This window comes from Micropterus salmoides, unplaced genomic scaffold (assembly GCF_014851395.1).
Source record: "Micropterus salmoides isolate LMB-PRFRI ecotype aquatic unplaced genomic scaffold, ASM1485139v1 Ms_hic_scaffold_8, whole genome shotgun sequence".
NCBI lineage: Eukaryota > Metazoa > Chordata > Actinopteri > Centrarchiformes > Centrarchidae > Micropterus > Micropterus salmoides.
Genome location: NW_024044570.1, coordinates 20,205,571 through 20,225,164, shown reverse-complemented (window position 1 = coordinate 20,225,164; position 19,594 = coordinate 20,205,571). Strand labels below are relative to the sequence as shown.

Here is a 19,594-nt window from a genome sequence, read left to right as displayed (position 1 = left end):
GTAGTGTTAATGATAATAATCGTCATGTTAATGATTATAATTACAATAATAACAATAGGACTAGTAACAATAGTTGTAGCAGAGGGTGTCGAGCAGGAACACGGGAGCAGCAGGTGACTCGCAACCACAAATCCAGACTCCACAGCTCCAGAGCCAGAAACACCTGCAGGAAGTGACAGGAGGAGAGAGGAGAGGGACGAGAAAGCACAAGACTACGGGAAAGGGAAGAAGTCGAGTTAGTAACATGTATTAATGGGTTGAGGTTGCATACAGAGGGAGAGAAAGTAGAGGAGAGAGGAGCTCAGTGCATATATAAGCTTTATCAAAGAGGAAAGTCTTAAGCCTACTCTTAAATGTGGAGATGGTGTCTGCCTCCCGAACCCAAACTGGAAACTCGTTCCACAGGAGAGGAGCTTGATAGCTGAACGCTCTGGCTCCCATTCTACTTTTGGAGACTCTAGGAACCACAAGTAACCCTGCATTCTGGGAGCGCAGTGCTCTGGTGGGGTAGTAAGGTACTATGAGCTCTTTAAGATAAGATGGTGCCTGACCATTAAGAGCTTTGTAGGTAAGAAGAAGGATTTTAAGCTAAGACAGGAGAAATATGATCTCTTTTCCTTTTTCCTTTCTTGTCAGAAAACGTGCTGCAGCATTCTGGATCAACTGAAGAGTTTTTATGGACTTTTTTGAGCAGCCTGATAATAAGGAATTGCAGTAATCCAGCCTTGAAGTAACAAATGCATGGACTAGTTTTTCTGCATCATTTTTAGACAGGATGTTCCTGATTTTTACAATATTACGTAGGTGAAAAAAGGCGATCATTGAAATTTGCTTAATGTGAGACTTAAACGACATGTCCTGATCAAAGATAACTCCAAGATTCCTCACAGAGGTGCTGAACGCCAGAGCGATGCCATCCAGAGAAACTATATCTTTAGATAATGCGTCACGGAAGTGCTTGGGCCAAAGAACAATAACTTCAGTTTTATCTGAGTTTAACATTAGAAAATTACAGGTCATCCAGGTTTTAACATCCTGAAGGCACATTTGAAGTTTAGCTAACTGATTAGTTTCATCTGGCTTGATCAAAAGACACAATTGAGTATCTGCATAACAATGAAAGTTTATGGAGTGTTTCCTGATAATATTGCCTAAAGGAAGCATACATAAAGTGAAGAGGATTGGTCCGAGCACAGATCCTTGTGAAACTCCATGACTAACTTTGGCGTGCATGGAGGACTCATCGTTAACATGTACAAACTGAAATCGATCTGATAAGTAGGACTTAAACCAGCTTAGAGCGGTTCCTTTAATACCAATTAAATGTTCCAGTCTTTGTAATAGGATCTGTCAGTGAACTCTTTTAAGTCCCTTCTTAAAACATACTTTTATAGGAGAGCCTTTCCCGATCTTATTTGACTTTATTTTATCCCTTTTATTTTATTCTATTGTACTTATTTTATATTTATCTTAAACGTGTATTTTAGTCTTTTCAATGTTTTCTTGCTTTTCTCTTCTTCTCTTTGTATTATTGTCTTTTGGGTATTATTGTCTTTACACTTGTTATAGCACTTTGCAACTTTTTTTTGTGCTCTACAAATAAAGATTATTATTATTATTATTATTATTATCTGATGGTCAATGGTATCAAATGCAGCACTAAGATCTAATAAGACCAGAACAGAGACAACTCCTTTGTCTGATGCAGTTAGGAGGTCATTAGTAATTTTCACCAGTGCTGTCTCTGTGCTATGATGAACTCTAAATCCTGACTGAAAATCCTTAAATAAACTATTACTATGTAGAAAGTCACACAGCTGTTTGGTGACTGCTTTCTTAAGGATCTTAGAGAGAAATGGAAGGTTAGATATAGGTCTATAATTTGATAAAACATCTGGATCAAGTTTGGGCTTTTTCAGAAGAGGTTAGCCTGTTGATAAAGATAGACTGATCATATCTAGTAGAGAAGTGCTGACTAAGGGTAAAACTTCTTTAAGCAGCCTAGTCGGGATGGTCTAAAAGGCAGGTTGATGGTTTAGATGAAGAAATTATTGAAGTTAGTTGGTAAAGACTGAGGGAAGCAAAGCAGTCTAAACATATATCTGGTTTTACAGCTGTTTCTAAGGTTCCTGAGTTTGGAGATAAGTCGGTGCCAGTTGAGGGCAGTTCTTGTTGAATTTTATTTCTAATAGTTCAAATTTTTTAAATTAAAGAAGCTTATGAAGTCGTAACTACTGAGAGCTATGGGAATACATGGCTCAATAGAGCTGTGACTCTCTGTCAGCACAGCCGTTAGTTGATTAAGATTCCGGAGTCAGAATTTCTATGTGATATTTTATATTTACCATTGGTCACTTACCACTGGAATCCAAAGTAACTGCAGGATACTAATTTAAAGTCATCACTGAAGTTGGTTAGTGCTTAACACTAAAAATAAACTACATCAAAGAAGGCAAAACAGCTAGTGTCCCAAGATATTGTAGCGATCCAGTTTCACTCACTTGTTATGTTGTCTCACTTGGTTGGTGTTGGTATCAGAATAAAATGTCACTTACTGAACAGGTGACCTGAGTGCAAATATATTTTATCATTAGTGCAACTCAGGAATCCAAACTGCTTAATTTGCAACATATAAACTAATTCATCACCAATTATGGATGTTTTTACTGTAGAAGATGTAAAAGCTAAACTATTTCAGCTTAGGTTAAAAACTTTAAACCTACAATAACAGTTTTTGGCCACTTGGGGGCAAAGGAAACAGGTTGTGAATACAACATAGACATATCACCTTTTAAGTTGAACCCGTGGTGGAATATTTGCCTCTTTAGCTGCAGAACACTGTGTTCACCAGCTAGTCACTAGCTGTATCTGTCTGCTGTTTAGTGCTGAGCAGGTAGTGTGCAATAGGTTTTCAGAGCTTTTTTGCTGAAAACAGCTGCCTGCTGCGACCAAAAATGGTGATCTGAAAGTGGTGAGAGGGAATTTTACACTTATGTATACTTATATATACTCCTATAACTAAGATATGAACTTGATTGGTCTAACTCAGATTGTTTAAGCTTCAAATTAACTTCAGGAAAACTTTGGAATACATATTTGCACCGAACGAAGACTGTAGATTTTGTCCCCCAGCAATTACACTGAGAAAGCATATAGGAAGGGATCTTCTAATGGGCAATATGAGCCAGTGGAATGATTACAGCAAGCAAAATCTGTTTGTAAATGTAAATGTAAATGTTTGTACCACATAGATCTACAGAAGGAATTCATTTTGCTAGATTCACATCATATGATCAGATGTTCATGAAAATGTTTTGATCCAGCTAAGTGTTAAAATTCTTAATACACCATATTGGGTGGCACCACCAGCTTTCTGTAGATATGTTTATCCCCAAATAGACTAGAAGATCACACATAGGCAACATGATCATAAGTGAAATGCAAGCTGGCATACTACACTGAATGACATGCACACACGCGCACACACACACACACACACACACAAACACACACACACTGAAAGATACAGTGATAGTGCAGCTGTAGCCAGCTGCAAACTCCCACCTGTTTACCACTCTCCGTCTATCTCTCCTTCTCACTTTCTCTTTCAATCCTCTCTTTCTCTCTTTCATTTATTCAAAAAAAGAAGAGACCGAAGACTGAGTCCTGCAGTAGAAGCCCTACTTCCTGAGAGGCATTTTATCTTGTTGTAGTGATTTAGTTTCACTCAGAAACCCAAGTAGGCAACATGCGCATGACTGCCCAGCGTCATATGTGAACAGGCTTTGTGTGTGTGTGTGTCTGTCTGTCTGTGTGTGTATGTTGTACAGATTTTTCATTACATATAAACATTTAATATTTCCTTCTCTGTTTCTCTGTATCTCAGGTTGAGTTTACCCAGAACCTCTAAATACTCAAAGTCTTCTTACACCGCCATCATGCCTACTGCATCTGATCTCTCTGTTGCTGTTGACAACCACATCACCCAGGGAGACAGACATATCATCTGGAGCGCCCTGCTACACAAAAGCCCCTGCCGAGGTTGTCCGATCAGCTGCTTGACCAAAGGGACAGTGTGCTACGGGAAACACCAGTCTGGCAGCGTGGGTCACGGGGTCGTCGCCATGCCAACAGTGGCGGTGGAAGGGGCCACGGACATCTGATGAGGGTAGGGTGTGTCCTAGGCACCTGTCAGGTTCAGAACCTCAGCCACCGCCTCTACCAGCTGATTGGACAGAGTGGGAGGGAAGACTCCTCCCCTATTAACCCTCGCAGTCCTCACAGCTACGGCTAAGACCACACCTCGAATTTACCAAGATGCCTTTATTGACACGTGCTTTGTTGCATCAGTGGCACAAGTAGGGCTGAAAATAAGCCCTTTGATATCAGTCCTTGCACCCTGTCTCCCAGAAATTACATTTATAGTAGTAGTAGTACTAAATCGTTTTCCCCATTGTGTTGTGATGAAAACATCATCACTGGCTGGATTATATAATATCTGCTGGCAATATTGGACATGTAGGTGAAAAACAAATTAAATACATCAGTGAACATTTTATCGATATGTTCAGTTTCAATATTTTTGCAACTTGCCAGATAAGTTAATTAACAACCTTTTCTCATTGTGTTATTAGAAAAATACTTTTCTATGGTAATTTCTGGGAGACAGGGTTGATATTTGATGTATCATCTGATCTCAGCTGCTTGATAGAAAAAAGGATCATTGTGGTTTTTTAAAACTTGTTCTCATTGGTAATAATAACATTGTACTCATCAAATAAATTGCCGAGATCTATGAATGTGGTGACATTGCTAAAAAGTCAGACGAAACGCAAGAAACACAAGCAGTCAGACAGATTTTAAAGAAACCCCCAGTTTAGCCAAACAGGGTAAACCTGCTCTGCAGGTTGTATCAGAACCTCCTGGTTCAACTTATTATTGACATCATTTAACCTCCAAATAAAGTGGTTTAGATAATCTGGCTTGTGTCTGGCAATTAAGGCTCGTTTGAATATTTGATAATGTTCTCTGATCCAAGCAGTTATCTGGTGAGTACAATGTTATGACAACATATGGATTCAATGGTCAACACTTCAAAATGAAGTTCTAATAAAGCAGAATTTCTGTATTCTTTAACATTATGGCTTCTAGTTTCACAGCGGTGTGGACCAAGGCTACAGCGTTATCAGCCTTTACTGCAGTGAAACTAGAGTCCTCTGTGTTTTGGCATTTATGTAACAACAATTTAGACACAATGTATGTAAACAAGGAAAACTGTGAATCAGTGAAGCTCATGTCAAACTAGACTACCTGACTAATGTCTACTATCATCATCAGTGATGAGCCTGCTAATCTAAATTTACCAGAGCTCAGAGCTAATCCTCCTGTACCTCAAATGCACCTACTTCTCCTGCTGCAAACAAGTAGCTTTACTTCAGTTTGGACAGAAACCAAGAATAACCTCCAATCAAACCCAGTTAACCCTTCACCCACAAACCCCACAGTGCGCAGTTAGCCAAAATAACCACTAACCCTAATCCATAAACTGTCCTCATGCTTCTTAACAGGTACCTTGTCTTTGCTTTGTTAACATGTGAACCAGACAGAGTACAACTACACTACAGAGTTTGTTTTACCTGCATACTGTAAATCTATGATGCTATGATGCATCATTTTGACTTTTGTTGCTATAAAGTCTGTTTTTGAGCCTTAATTGGTATAATCATTTGTAAAACCTTATATGTTTTGCCTTTTACCTGTCCAAATTAAGCCTCTACTAGCATATTATTATGGCACTATTAAAGTGTTATTTGAAGCTTTATAGTCTTCTGCGTTTCTGTGTGTGGCAGTTCATCACTGAAGTTTCAGTAGTTGTTCTTACTGGTCAAATGTTAATAGAACATAGCATTAAAGCACTTTATTGTTCTTTATATTCAGTATGACTTGAATTTTAAAATGTGTTATTTAACTTAAAATGATTGAGACCATTTTGCTGTAAGCTAAATCTTCATGTTCATGTGAGCACCCCATTAGGGTACAAGTGTTCCCTTGCAACCGTGTTGCTTTCATCTAATGCTTTGTTTTTACAATAGCAGCACTGTGTAATAAAACTCCAGTCAAACCTTCATGTGTTATTTTAACTGTCTAACAGCCGTCTTAGGTGCGAGTGTGACCTCGTTTTAGGTCCATGAGAGTAAAGGATAAGGGAAGTGAAAAGTTCAAACCAATGCCACAGAAATTTCAAGTTCACTATGAAATTACATATATCTGTGTTCTCCCTTAAACCTGCATTGGTGTGTGTGTAACCGTTTGTGACAACAGTGTTTTAAAAATTGTTTTGATAAGAATTATTGCTAGGGACAATTTAATAGTCACTGGATAATGGTAGGCACATGTCCACACCCATCTACATACCTGTTTTCACTTCCCTCATCAGCCTTGGAGTTACCTGGCCTACTCCGCTCACTCCTCACCTACAACTCAAGAAGGTTACAATTTATTCCAGTTCATTTCCTTTGTTAATTGTCAGTTTATCCTGTTTGCCATCTGTCTAGTTTCTATGTGGAAACTCTGTGGTTTTGTTTGCTTTGTGTTACCTTGACCTTAATCTGCCTTCTTACCTGTTCATTGCCTGCCTGTAAGCTCACATATGCTTCAATAAATCTTTGAACAACACCAGTCTGCCCATTCTGTCTGCATTTGGGTCCAATCCCCATTGCCCCGGCAAACCCAGATGTGTTATGCTAGTAGAAGCTTATAACCTTAAGCTGCAAGCTTCATGCAGAGATGAGGACTAGGCCACAAAAGTCTTGCAACACTTCTTTCTAACTCCACACCTCAAGATGTTTTTCATATTCGAACGTTAAGTGCAACTTAAAGTCTTCAAACTCAGCAAAGGCACATAATTTCAGTGTTTCTGTCTATGTCTTTGATTGTCTAACCCTAGCCCACCCTAACTTTAACCAACCTAACAGAAGGAGGCAATGAGCCGAGCCAATCAATTCGAGTAAACACAAAAGTAGTGTTTAACAGCCTGGTAGATAGCTCGTGTGTTTAAGCTTTCTGACATGTTACACGACACACAAGAACAAACAAACAGCACAATGACGCAGGAAACTCACCGCATTCAGATATTTGTTGTGATGTGTGTACGTGTGTCCAACAGGCACTGACCTCTCTTAGTAAAGTAGGTCTGTAGGCCAAAAGTAGTTAATGTGTTTCTTTTTCAGGGGTGTATGCATATACTTGTACTTCTTTACACTAAAAGAAAGGGAACAATTTGGAGGTGTTGTTATGAGTTTGACACCCCTGCCTATAGATATTGTGAAGAATTTCCTCTAGTTCACACATTCAGTCCAAAGTGTGCGAGAGGGACACCTGGTGGCTTGCTGATACTGATGCCAAAGGGCGTCCGGTGGCTATGCGACTGGCAGGAATCAATAGATTGTGGGTACTGGGTCAACGACTGAGGCTTGTTTGCACTATTTGGTCAACTTTATCTCTGGTCCAACAAACAGCACAGATTTTCGTGAGTCAGCACATTTGATACTGAGATATCACCAGTCACATCCTGTTGTGTGTGTTATGTATTGGGTGCAATACCCAGAAATAAAAATGTATCCATGAAAGCTTTGGTTTTGTTTTATTTGTGTGTGAATTTCTATTTGTGTGTGTGTAGGTACAATATCAATGACATATCTACTATAAGACAAAACTGTAAAATGTGCTTTCTATAATGTATGATATATTTGAAAATAAATGACTTAACTGTGGAAAAAAGAAGTACTGAGTCGTTCTACATCAGTTCAAACACGTAACCTGCTGATTACTGAGGAGAATTTCCTGGGATGGACACACACAGAAACTTGTATACACAAGGCCAAGGTTCAACAGAGGGTACCCCATTAGGTGAGGTTTGTTTAACACGTGACTGAAAATTGTTGTGCACTATATGTAGGCCTACAGCGCAGTCGAAAACATTACCGTTTAAACTGCTGGGTTGTATGGTCAGTTCTGGAGGACCGACACACCACAACACAGACTTTATCTGTCAACCATGAGGGTCATCAACATCGTATGTGTGGCTTCGGTTATCATTTATCTATTTAAACTACTCGTAAATTTCTTTGAATGCATATATGTTAGGTTCATCTTTGTAAAACCTGAAAATGTTTTCTGTACTGTCTATTATTTCAACTGTAGGGTCCAGATCCATCTCTGGCCTATCGACCAAACCTGGAGGAGAATGGAGCCAAAGAGAAGGAAGACTACAGAAACTTCAAGGTAAGCCCTCTTCAGCTGATGACACCTATTCATTCAGAGGTGAGAAACACAGTGTTATTACAGTTATGGAGGTGTTGTAATCATGCAATGACACAATCTGCCATAAATGTAAAAACACTAAAAAGCAAAGTGTTTCAAAACAAACAGTGTAAAATAATACCAGCAACATTACACCTTTTTTTTTTTTTACAGTTTCTGTGTCTATAATATGTCAGACATGAAAAACAAACAAACTCAAAGCCTGTAGGCTATCTGTTTTAGACTTGTGATTGAGTTTCACACACTGAAACATGCACAGCTTTTCCTGTTAATCCCTTCATCACACTCACTGTGTCACTAGAGGGGGGCATTAACTTACCTTATAAGTGTGCATTAACATTCTCTGAGCCAGAGTATCATTTTATAGCCTATCAATAGATAAAACATTAGCTTAACAATAACACATAGCTTCTCACAGGTTTTTGAAAGTAATGCAGAAGTTGCTAAATCAACAGGGGTGCATATTTTGTTTACATCCAAATTTCCTCATTCTTATAATTGTAATTGTATAGTAAGCCATATCTTAAAATCCAGTTAATAATGTGTAGTGCAGTTTTAGTAGTGGTAAGTAGCTAAAAATTACCTTTTATTGTGCAGCAGTCACCGACAAAATACATTTCTGTCATAGAAGATTTCATGTGGAGTTACTCGAAAGCATTTTCTAAACTTGAGATGCTGTAAATCTGTTGTTGTGTTGCATGTGTGTGTGTTTCAGAGTGGAAGTCTAATTGGCCGCGTGTTCAACACTTACAAGCTGATGCACACCAGGCAGACGCTGGACTTCGTAAAGCAAAAGGTGTGTAAATCAGGGCCAAAATTAGCAAGTGCACAGAAATTCAGCAAAGTGTTACCAAAAGCCTCTTTACCGAGATATAGGGGGGAAGAAAACTTGTCAAAAACCAGTGAGGCCATTTTATGTAATTTGTCTTGCACTAAATGACACTGAGTTTGTAGTTTCTTTGAATTGCTGCATAATCCTGTCAGACTGAGCAAACAAATGTCATCCAGCCCTCTAAAGTAAAAGGCAAAGAGCCAATAGACATTATGTCTGGACTAAATTTGTTTAACTAACCTAATTTTCACTTCTCCCAAAGGGTACAAACGTACACTTTGCTCCTGGGGATATTGGAGAATGTTGTTAATTGAAAAGAGGGGCTGTCCCATGTAGAATATGAGTGGTGACCATAGACTGGTGGTGACTGGTGAATAGTGCCACTGTTATTGCTGTTCACTGGGCACTTCTGGTTACTTGCACAAAAGCATACAGTGGATAGGCCTCACTTGAATAAAGCAAACGATTCCATAACAGATGAACTTATTTTCAAGTTACTTGCAGACAAACCTGATCCCTCTATCCCTGAAAATTAAACAGAAAGCAGTATTTTTAAGTTACAATGCTGTGACTCTGCAGCACTCTCAATGGACCGGCTGCAACCACACTCAGATCGGGATGATGGACGCCGTCATGTCTCTAGACCAGCTGGTGGACGAGTCCGATCCTGACGTGGACTTCCCCAACTCCTTCCACGCCTTCCAGACTGCCGAGGGCATCCGCCAAGCACACCCAGACAAAGGTAACTCACAGGCAGAAAGAAACAGAGACTGAGTACAAACACAAGTCTGTTAAATAACTGTGTCCCTCCACAGACTGGTTCCAGTTGGTGGGTCTGATCCATGATGTTGGGAAGACCATGGCTCTTTGGGATGAGCCGCAGGTAGGAGATGGGCTGAATACTCTGAATGTTATTTCTCGGACCCCTTCTTTTTGTCTTTTTCTGTGAGGCATGATTGAACTCGGTTTTGATAAGGGATTATCGTTACAATAACCCCTAACTTAATTTCATATACATGGAGAGATCTAATTCATTCTAATAGAAATCTATGTGTGTGCTCTGCAGTGGGCTGTAGTAGGCGACACCTTCCCAGTGGGCTGCAAGTTTCAAAACTCCATTGTGTTTAGAGAAAATACCTTCCAGGATAACCCAGACGACAAAAATCCCAGCTACAAGTTGGTATTTTCATGCTACACTGCCAGTCTGTTAATGAAGGTCTGATTGGCTCGTTTACTTTAAATATGAAATGTACGACAGTCACCTCCTAAAAAGTGCACTCAGTACTATAATTCCAACCAAATGATTTACACTGAAACACAGAGTTCTGAATACTTTGCTTCATTAATTCAAGGACATGTATTTGAAGATATTGTCGCTTTTGCAACTTTTTTTTCCTGTGCCGGGTTTTTGCCCTCTACATCGTGAAAACACTTCAGAATTATTTGCCTTCACTTTTACAAAACATTCAGTTAAATTATCCACTGGAAATCTGTAGTCCATAATCCCTCAGTTTTTAATGAATGGAACAAAATACAATGGGTTTAAAAATATTCTACTCTCCTGGTTTATTTCAGTACTACAGTTATTAACACCTACTGTCCAGGCTAGTTGTTTGATGTAACGGGAGTTTGTCCTGTTGTGTGATGATTTTTCTGTCTTTAGTACTGAATATGGGATCTATGAACCAAACTGTGGGCTCGACAGTGTCCTCGTGTCTTGGGGCCATGATGGTAAGAGACGTCATCCCTTATGGCCCTAAGAAAATGTGTACTGCTCTTGAAGTGCCTGTTTAACTACGATACTGTACCTGAATTCTGGCATTTTTGTCTTCAGAGTATCTCTACAGAGTTATGAAGTTCAACAACTGCCCCATCCCAGAGGAGGTAAGAACATTAATTAACTTGTTAAAAGTTATGTTTTGGGACATTAACTTCAGTTGACACACAAATGGGAGTGAGAGTTGTTATAAGCATTGCTAAGGTCTTGAATGGTCATAGTATATGAAAAGGTGCAATGATTTTCTTTCTTCCCCCACCTGTAGTGCTTACAGGCTCAGTTATGGGTCTACTTTTTGTCCGTCTTCAGGGGTTGTACATGATTCGCTTCCATTCATTCTACCCCTGGCATTCCCATGGAGACTACATGCACCTGTGCAATGACAAAGACCTGCGCATGCTGCCCTGGGTCCAAGAGTTCAAGTCAGTGTCTTTCCATATTTCCCTAGTATTGTCCTACTCACTGCTTTGACCTGATCTTCCATCCTTTCCACAGCAAATTTGACCTGTACACAAAGACCACTGATCTGCCCGACGTAGACAAGCTGAAGCCGTACTACCAGTCTCTGATCGACAAGTACTGCCCTGGAATACTGAAGTGGTGAAACAGATGGCACAGAACTCAACAGCAACACTGTGTTGCCAGAAATCAACTGATACAGAGGAGGATTACATTAACTACTTCAAATATAACCTGAGTAACAGTATCTCTTATGTATACTGAATTCAAGTCTCTCTCTCTCTCTCTCTCTCTCATAATGTACAGAAAAGCATTTATATTCTTTTGTATTTTAATGTCATAAGAAAACATTTTAAAAGCACTACACCAATGTGTATGATGTTTCATTTCTAATACTGACAGATTCAAAAGACACATTTGTGGAAAAAAGGAGAAAAAGTGCAGAGTTTTAGTTCTGTACATACAGCAAGAGACCACAGTGACAGAAATAAAATACCTTAAGAAAACATGCACACCTGTATTTACATACAAGTGCAACACTGCACACCAAAAACAGGAGACAGAGTGACAAGAACAACACACATTTACTCTCTTGATGGGCAAAACAAAACCCGTAATATTTTAAGTTCTATATTTCTCTCTAATAAACATGATTTGATCTGCTGACTTGATACTCAACATAAGTCAGAATCAACCAGGAAGGTTTAAAAATCTATAAACACCTGGCAAGATGTGCTGAATGGACTAATTGGTATCTGTTGTAGCTGATATATGAACAATATACTGCAGTAAGGTGTAGGTGTGAGAAGGCAGATAAACCTATAATTGGCTGATCAGAAAATACAAATATACAGAGACTTCTTTGGTCAATGTAGTAACATTTTATGAAGGCAGGTGGTGATTAACAGTCTACTACGGGACTATGTGCATCTTTTTCAAAACTATCTCTTTCGGGGAATCTCATCTTTTTCATTCGGGTCTTCCTCCTCTTCCTCTTTGTCTTTCTCCCCTTCTTCAACCTCTTCCACCTCATCTTCCATGTCCTCTTCATCTTCCTCCTCCACAGCCTGCTGTTCATTCGACTTCCCAAAATGGTCTGAAGAGCAGTCGAGTGGATTTTCTGTATTATCGCACACAGTTGTGCGTTTTTTCCTGTTTTGCAATCGCTGGAGCAGACAGAAGGCGGTGCTGCAGACAATCAGGGTCCAGATTAGGATGTGGGCAGGAACCCCTCTGACCCGAGAGCGTACCCACCTCACCGCCTGGGCAACAGTGGTGTTGGGCATACGATGGGGTGCAGATTTGTCCTACACACAAAGTAAAGATGAACATGATCAATATTGGATTAATATTGGAACAAACTTGTTTTCCAGTTTCTCATGAAAGCTTTATGACAAAAAGGGCAATAGAGAAAAACATCTCTTTCTCATATTTTAAAATAAACTTACCTTGAGTCCATATTGGTTGAGCATGCTCTCCAAGAAGGTGTTGCCCAGGTGCACTGTGGGATAGAATTCCTCATCATAGACCCTCCTCCACCAACGCTGTGGGTAAGAACTGCCAAGAACAAAGAACTAAGTACATAACTATATTCAAATCCTGTGTGCTTTTCATATAATATAGAATATACTTTTAGATTTTTTCTGATAAAAGTTTTAAGGATGCGTCTTTGCACAGGAAAGCTTGCCAGCTTGCATATGTAAACTCGCTCAATTTAAAATAATTTTAAAATGGCAATAAAACTGCTGAAACATAAATCAGGTTAGAGGCGGTTTAGTGAGGCTGACTTTGGCAGTAACATTCCAAAGCATGTTGAGTGACGTCTTTCAGAGCACATAGGTTACTTCAAAGCCATGAACAATCAGATCTTTTCAGTGCATGTAAAACACACTGAGACAGAGGGCGAGGGAGAAAGAGAGACCACTGACCCGTCAGCCTTCGGTTCAGTAAACCAGTATCTGTAGCGGTGGGCTCTGAGGTAGGCAGGCGGCTGCTGGTGGAACGGATACTGAGATACATCTGTCTGGATCAACTCTATAACTGCAGAACACACAACAAAGCCTTCAGAGAGCTGCTTGTTCTTAAAAAAAAAAAAAAAAGGCTACAATGCTTTTCAATGGCAATTTAACACATAATCATATAGGGTTGAGAACATTTACGGCACTGTGTGCTGTGTCGCACCCTAACACCCAGTTAAAGATAATGTTAACTGCCGTTGGAAAACTTCATTAACAATAGAGTGATAGTGTTTTCATCACTCAAGTAAAGACTGTGCAGCAGTGCATGAGATTGTCTGAAATGTTCTCTTTCTTAATAATACCACTGGGGGGCACCAAAGACAAGTTTCCAAATCCTACACATACAGGCTTTTAGCACTAACAGTGAGAAACAGATATTTAAACTGTTCCTAAGTGTGAGCACAGCTGTGCTGATGCAATGATCCAGGGCTAGATTCATTTCTTATCACAACCCAACTAACGATGTCACAGGAGGCCTTGTCAATAGGCTGACAATGGCAAAACACCTGCTCTGACATCACGGCTTGTGTTTAGCGAGAAGTGCAGCATTTAAACTATAGAATGCAGTGCAGTAGAAGTTTTCTGCCCCATTTGATGCTGTGTTCAATTGTCCTTTAGGGACATACAAGAGTGACAACAACAAAATCAACTGTAGCACTCTCAGTGTGCGTACCATCTCTTTTGCCCTGCAGCAGTCTGTACATGAGGCTAGTGAACCACGGAGCCTGTGTATGAGCCCCGAGGGCAGCAAACCACATTTGCCAGTCCAACCTGGGCTGGTGAGGCATCAACACAGGCGGCGGTGCACTTAGGTTGCCTGGCTTATACATAAACTCAATCTCCTAGAAGAAAAAGAGAGAAAAAAAACATGATATGATTAACTCACTACAGCGTAGCAGGACAGTCAGTGTCCACAATTATTTATCATGAAAAGGCCTGCATGGTATTGTTGTTAAGTTACAGGTTAAAATAGGAGCATCGTATACAGCAGTGGTTTTCAATGTGGGGTCCGGGGACCCCCTGTGGTCCTTAAGGGGGCTCCAGGGGGTCTCTCTAATTCCATACATAGAGAGAATTTATGACAATTTTGGTCATGGGTTTCATAAACTTTATGTAACAAAACATCTAAAAACAAAAGATGTGTGGTCTGGTGGTCTAATTTTTGACAGTTTTTCTCTCTCACCGTCCACTCAACTCCATTGTTGCTTCCCTCAATGACAACCTCTGGCCGCCCACTGACCCCGGTCATCCTTCTGAACAGGCCATATGAGTTGACCAGCTGGTAGCGATCCACCATCTCATGGGCCTTAAGTACTCCGGGCCACAAACTGGCATGAGAGTCAAACTCTATGTAGGTAAATGGCACCTGGAACAGAAGAACACAGTCAGAAAGTGCTTACATGAGAACATTATTAAATTGGTAATTGTGGCAACAAGAAATAATAAATGATTACAATGGACAAAAGGGGAAAATATGGTCTGGGATGGTGCACACAGATATTTTGACTTGCACCAACATAAAAAGTGTTTGAAGAGATTTTGCTGATCAGTTATGAGGTTTAACTGCCGTTAGCTTCATGATATGAAATTCAACCATTACTGTGTTTCCAACAGGACTCACCAGACTAATAGTGAACATAGCAGCGGTGGCAGCAGCAAACACCGTCCACTGGACAGATACATAGAACCTCTTCAGGAAACCAGAGACACACGCACACCTAGAAAAACACATTACATTTGTGATTTTTGTACTTCCGCTGCACACTGACACATTTTCAGGATCTCGCCAAGGTGCAATACAGAAAATGTAACAAAACAACATAATCAAGCACACACACACAAACCTGAACATGGCTGTGACTATTTCCCATGTGAGAGAGAGGACACCGATCCAGATAGAGGGGATAGTGACAGTCTTCAGAAACTGATTAAACTGGTGGTATGTGAATGCTGCAAAGACAAAAATGTAAACTATGAAACCCCATTAAACTAAATAGTTTCTATTCACATACATGCATACACGCGCATACACACACACCTGTCCTGGTGGAGATGCTGTTCTTTGCTGTATCCAGCTGCAGGTCAAAGCATACAATTGATCCGAAGATCAAGAGAGCCCAGACTGCCAGCTCCAGCAGGTAACACAGCCACGAAAACAGCTTGGAGTCTGACCAGGACAGAGAGACAGAGAGAAACAGAGAGACAGAGAGAGAGACAGAGAGAGATGATACTCTGGTAAGAAAGCTATGGCAACAAGTCAGGTTCAATTTCAAGCTTTCAATGTGTGTCCCTCTGTAGGTGTAAAAATGGAAAACCTTCCCAATCGCGGTGTGTTTACTTATTTTGTTGGTGGTGGTGGGTATTTAATATGCTGAAGCACGCTAATGACAGTATTTGAGAAAAATAACGTCTGTGAAACCACACTGAGCTTATAGCTAAGCAAAATTAATACTCACATTTGGATCTGTACTATTACATGCAGGGCTTAACTTTGCATTATAAACAAAGAGCAAGAAAATTATTTTGTCTCAGAAAAAACACACAATTAAGGCAACAGGATAAAAAAATTCTGTAGGCCTATATCAGTTAGGGGCACTTTTGGATTGTTTGTTTTGCATCTAGAATTAACTATAGAATTAACTCCGGAAAGGTATATGTGATAGGACAAAATTATGTGACATAAGGGCAGCCCTAGTAGTAACACCATGTCCCTAAATCATGAATGATATCTGTAATTTTACAGCATTTAACAGCACTTTCCTCCTGCCTTTTCTCTGTCTCAGCTCTGCCCTTTCTCTTTCTCTCATTCTCCTGTGCATTTCTTCTCCACACTGCTTGGCCACGCACACTCACGCACTGACTCAACGATGTCTTGATGTTTGTGTTCATGCGACCAGTTGCGTGTGATGACAGAGATCATACAATCAGGTTAAAAGCAGGAAGGATGTTGACAGTCTACAGGTCTAAGGGACTGTGGCTGCCTTGTTCCATATCAACTTTTATATTCTCCTCGGTCCGACAGCCAGTCCGCGAGTTTAATCTCCACAGCGTCTTCCTGTTTACTGTGTTGTCGGTCAAGAGAGGCTTCACGAATGGACCTATGAGCTAACACTATGTGCAGGTAGTACTCATGGGAGTTGTAGTGTCAAATTGCAATTCATTTGTTATTTCAATGCCTTTTGAAACAACCAAAGTGGTTAGTGGGAGTGACTGTGTTACCCGCCACAGATGAAATCCACCCGCATTTGGCGGTGTAATGTCAAGCCCTGATTACATGCATACTTCATTATTTAAGCACATCTTAAACTTTAAGACCTGGGAATAGTGATGCTATACACTGATTTAACCTTACCTTATAGATTTTACAAATGTGTGTAGCCTGCATATGTATAGCAGTTATGTTTATCATACCATTGTTGCTGATTTTGTCTGCTTTGCGTAGCCAGAAGTGTACATGCTGGTCATCCAGAAGAGACGTACAGAGGGTCAAGGTCAACAGGTTGAAGAAATTGTAGTTTCCAGATAAAATTATGAGCACTTGAAGCAACACCTACACAAGAAAAAAAACAATCTTTTCTTCTGCTTCACAAAACCAGGCAGCTATTTTAGAGGGGCGAAATTTTGAATTTTTTACTAAAAATTATTCTTACATGCAAACCCTTGCTGATTGAGATTTCAGAGCTGGTTTGTGGGGAAATTTAGCAGTGCAACTTCTAAGAATTAACGACTGTACAACTCTGATGTTAATTAAAAAAACATAAATGAACTGAAAGCTGATTGCTAAAATTCAAAGTTAACACAAAACACCACCCAGTAACTGACCAAAGGTAAAAAGAGAAAACAAATTTAGAAACATTACAAAGCACTTGAAGTTCCACCCACCTGCAGGTAAAAAGCCCCAAGCCTGAGTCTGCGCAGTGGGCTGAAGAAAAGGAGAGGTACTGCGATCTCTATAACAAACGTCCCCACCACACTTAGTTTGTGCCACCACACTGGCAACTGGTGGGCAAACCAGGCCAGCGAGGTGGGGATACACTGAGTCTCGTAGTGATATGTCAGAGCTGTTCAACACAGCGGAAAAAAGACATTTAATCAAATGAAACAAGAAAAACAGATGAGATCGTGATAGTTCACTGACAGTTACAGTGCCTGAGAATTCACAAGAGATAAACTGCAGTTTTCAGGTTTCTTCAGGGATTTAAACCCTCAACAAACAAACACACACACTTTAATTTTGTATGTATTAAAACACATCTGCTACCAGTTTGCACCCTTACTTCCAAACTGGTGCAAAATATAGCTCACATTCTCTTGTAATGTGGAGACAGAATAAAAGGACACAAAAACATCCTTCATATGGACACTCATACACACCTGTAAGGCCCCACCATGTGGGACAACGCGACGTGAGTTTCACCACACCAGAGGCAAACATGAGTCTGAAGAGCAACCAGCGGATAAGCCAGAAGGTCATGCCATCATGCTGTCTGACCCTTTGCGACCCTCTGATTAATGTCAGTGGAGCAACAAGGATACAGAGGAACCCTGTCTCTAGAAGCAAGTTGTCCCTGGACAGTAATAAGTTGAAAGAGAAACAGGAAAAAAGGAAAGAATGGCAAGTAAGAGACAAACAGAGAGGGATGTCTTGGTAGTTTAGTGAGGTCAACAGTGTTGTTGCACAGCAGCGGAGACAAACATTACTATGATGTTACAAACAGTGAACTGAAGAAGCCTATCAGCAAACTGTCAAAACCATCTTGGGATCCTTTAGCCAGCTGATGTTTATAGCACTGTTGTGTTAATTATAAAAACTAAAATACAGAAGAATCAAAAATCATCACTCACCACTGGAAGTAGAGAAAAACCTGGCCCACCTGACACGAGAAACAAAAATGGCCGGTGAGAGGAGGGGAAACCATGACAGTAACTACCGCAGCCTGCGAAAGAAAACTGGGTACAGTCCATACTGTAAACTCACCTGGTACATGGACAGGTACAAGGCCCAGAGGCAGAAATACACCACGCTGTCTCGGAGAGCTTCCACCAGCGTGGCGGCGAGGCTCAGTGCTGCCCCTATAAGACACAGTAGCTCCATAGCGGTTTGTGTGTCCAAGCCGAGACTGGGACCCAGCCACAGTAGTGTGGGAGAGGACAGCAGCTGTTCCCAGAGAGGCTTACCACTGTATCGCAGCTGCCTGCGAGCAGGTAACAGCCCCTCATTACCATAGAGACCTGTAAATAAACATAAACATGGGAAGCAAAAACAGATATAAACATAAAGTGTCTTAGTAAGATGCCAGGAAAGTCAGATGACTGTGAAGGCCACAGCATACAAATCACATTTCATAGACATCAAACCACTGATTCTCCATTGGTGCACGTTATGCAAGCATTTGCATTTGTTATTTTCTCAATTAATTAGTAATTCAGATTCTGTGTAATGTGATGTTTCAACAGGTGAAACAAAGTATCATTTTCTGCATTTGTGTTTAAATGAATATCATTAATTTCAAAATCCATTCATTGCAGATTCCAAGTTTAAAAATCTGTTTAAAATGTTTCAGATACCTTTTTGGTATGGCTTCAAATTAATCCAATAATAATTTAATCCAATAATTTAATTGTGGAAAATGCACTGAGCGTGGGCGGCGTCTTCTGCTGGGCAACTAAATAACGTTAAAGCGTCCTTAACTGACAAAACCAGGGGGGGTTGTGGTTTCTGTAGTGCAATTCATCATGTGTGCGTATTTACAACAGGGTCTCTCTTAGCGGCCGTTAGGCCATGAAGTTAGGAGCTAGGTGCAGGTAACGTTAATATTTATGACTGGCTGCACCCCACAGAAACTTCCAGGAGAGCGTGAAAAGCGCAGGAAGACAAACAGAGCGCCAACTTTTACCAGCTAACAGGCTAACACATAACACACCACTAGTAAGTTAGGAGAGCTAGCGTCCGCACAGTCAGCAGAGTTGTGAGTCTCACCTGGTATCTGCACATAGAGGGAAACAAAAGCAGCCAGATAGATGACCGCCATGCACCAGAGGAACATGCGCCGTGGCAGGATGACTTCCCCCATGTCTGAGCCGAGCTGCTGGACGGGACATCCACTCCTTTCACTGCTGCCTGTTCCTGAGGAAAGACGGGAAACAGGACGCAGGGAGGGGACACGTAGCAGCGAGCGGCTGATG

At 40.6% G+C, this 19,594-nt stretch overlaps 2 protein-coding genes across 3 annotated transcripts; one reads left to right on the top strand and one right to left on the bottom strand.

Annotated features, from left to right (window-relative positions):
• Positions 1 to 7,915: 7,915 nt before the first annotated feature.
• On the top strand, positions 7,916 to 11,754 carry miox (myo-inositol oxygenase). Of its 2 annotated transcripts, none has more exons than XR_005442890.1 (10): positions 7,916 to 8,074; positions 8,203 to 8,283; positions 9,038 to 9,118; positions 9,734 to 9,896; positions 9,970 to 10,037; positions 10,221 to 10,330; positions 10,818 to 10,885; positions 10,989 to 11,038; positions 11,197 to 11,353; positions 11,427 to 11,754. XR_005442890.1 is itself a non-coding variant. In XM_038706770.1 (10 exons), the coding sequence occupies exons 1-10, from the start codon at positions 8,057 to 8,059 to the stop codon at positions 11,533 to 11,535; spliced, it is 861 nt and encodes a 286-aa protein (XP_038562698.1). In that variant the 5' UTR covers positions 7,916 to 8,056; the 3' UTR covers positions 11,536 to 11,754. The 2 variants fall into 2 exon arrangements, 1 of the variants encoding a protein (XP_038562698.1); XM_038706770.1 differs by having other exon boundaries at positions 11,241 to 11,353.
• lmf2a (lipase maturation factor 2a) lies at positions 11,726 to 19,566 on the bottom strand. Its single transcript, XM_038706769.1, has 14 exons — positions 19,389 to 19,566; positions 18,387 to 18,640; positions 18,254 to 18,282; positions 17,783 to 17,976; positions 17,291 to 17,469; positions 16,820 to 16,958; positions 15,447 to 15,575; positions 15,253 to 15,358; positions 15,030 to 15,126; positions 14,592 to 14,774; positions 14,082 to 14,250; positions 13,319 to 13,430; positions 12,839 to 12,947; positions 11,726 to 12,697 (listed from the first exon to the last, which is right to left on the bottom strand). The coding sequence occupies exons 1-14, from the start codon at positions 19,480 to 19,482 to the stop codon at positions 12,332 to 12,334; spliced, it is 2,160 nt and encodes a 719-aa protein (XP_038562697.1). The 5' UTR covers positions 19,483 to 19,566; the 3' UTR covers positions 11,726 to 12,331.
• Between the last annotated feature and the right edge of the window lie 28 nt (positions 19,567 to 19,594).